Source organism: Myotis davidii, unplaced genomic scaffold (genome assembly GCF_000327345.1).
Source record: "Myotis davidii unplaced genomic scaffold, ASM32734v1 scaffold13240, whole genome shotgun sequence".
Lineage (NCBI taxonomy): Eukaryota > Metazoa > Chordata > Mammalia > Chiroptera > Vespertilionidae > Myotis > Myotis davidii.
In genome coordinates this window covers 9,185-9,715 of record NW_006292396.1, presented here as the reverse complement: position 1 = coordinate 9,715, position 531 = coordinate 9,185, and the positions used below count along the sequence as shown (strand labels likewise).

General features: G+C 54.4%; 1 protein-coding gene across 1 annotated transcript in view; it reads left to right on the top strand.

Moving 5' to 3' along the window:
• Positions 1–137: 137 nt before the first annotated feature.
• Positions 138–531, top strand: part of LOC107183427 (granulocyte-macrophage colony-stimulating factor receptor subunit alpha-like) — a 6,291-nt gene continuing 5,897 nt past the window's right edge. Inside the window, exon 1 of the mRNA XM_015565398.1 lies at positions 138–298. Coding sequence (XP_015420884.1) covers positions 211–298 — 88 coding nt within the window. The 5' untranslated portion in view covers positions 138–210. The remainder of the gene's footprint in view (positions 299–531) is intronic.

Sequence of the window (531 nt, the reverse complement as noted above, 5' to 3'; positions counted from 1 at the left end):
TGTTACGCTTTTATTTTATAAGATAATAATAATCATAATATTAATAATAATAATGAAAATAAAACACATCCCCACCTTTTTATTTTTTTCTTGCTTAACGGACATGACAGCCCTATCTCTCTCTTCTCCCCAAAGGTCGAGGTATCTGGTGGCCGGGGAAATCAATACACGTTTCCAAAACCGCTGCCCAGAGCCAAGCACACCGTACGAATGCGGGCGGCCGACTCCCGGGTCCTGGAGTGGGGCCCCTGGAGCCAGCCCGTGGAGTTTGGTACGTATCCCCCCCGAGAAGGGGGGTGCCCAACCCCGAATCGATCTGAGTCCTTCCAGGAGCGAGGACCCGTGCGTTTTGCCTCCCTGAAACCTTATCGAGGTTCATGAGCCCGGCTGGTGTGGCTCAGTGGTTGAGCGTCCACCTAGGAACCAGGGGGTCATGGGTTCGAGTCCCGGTCAAGGGCACAGGCCCGGGTTGCGGGCTCGATCCCCAATGGGGGGCGTGCAGGAGGCGGCCGGTCCATGATTCTCTTTATC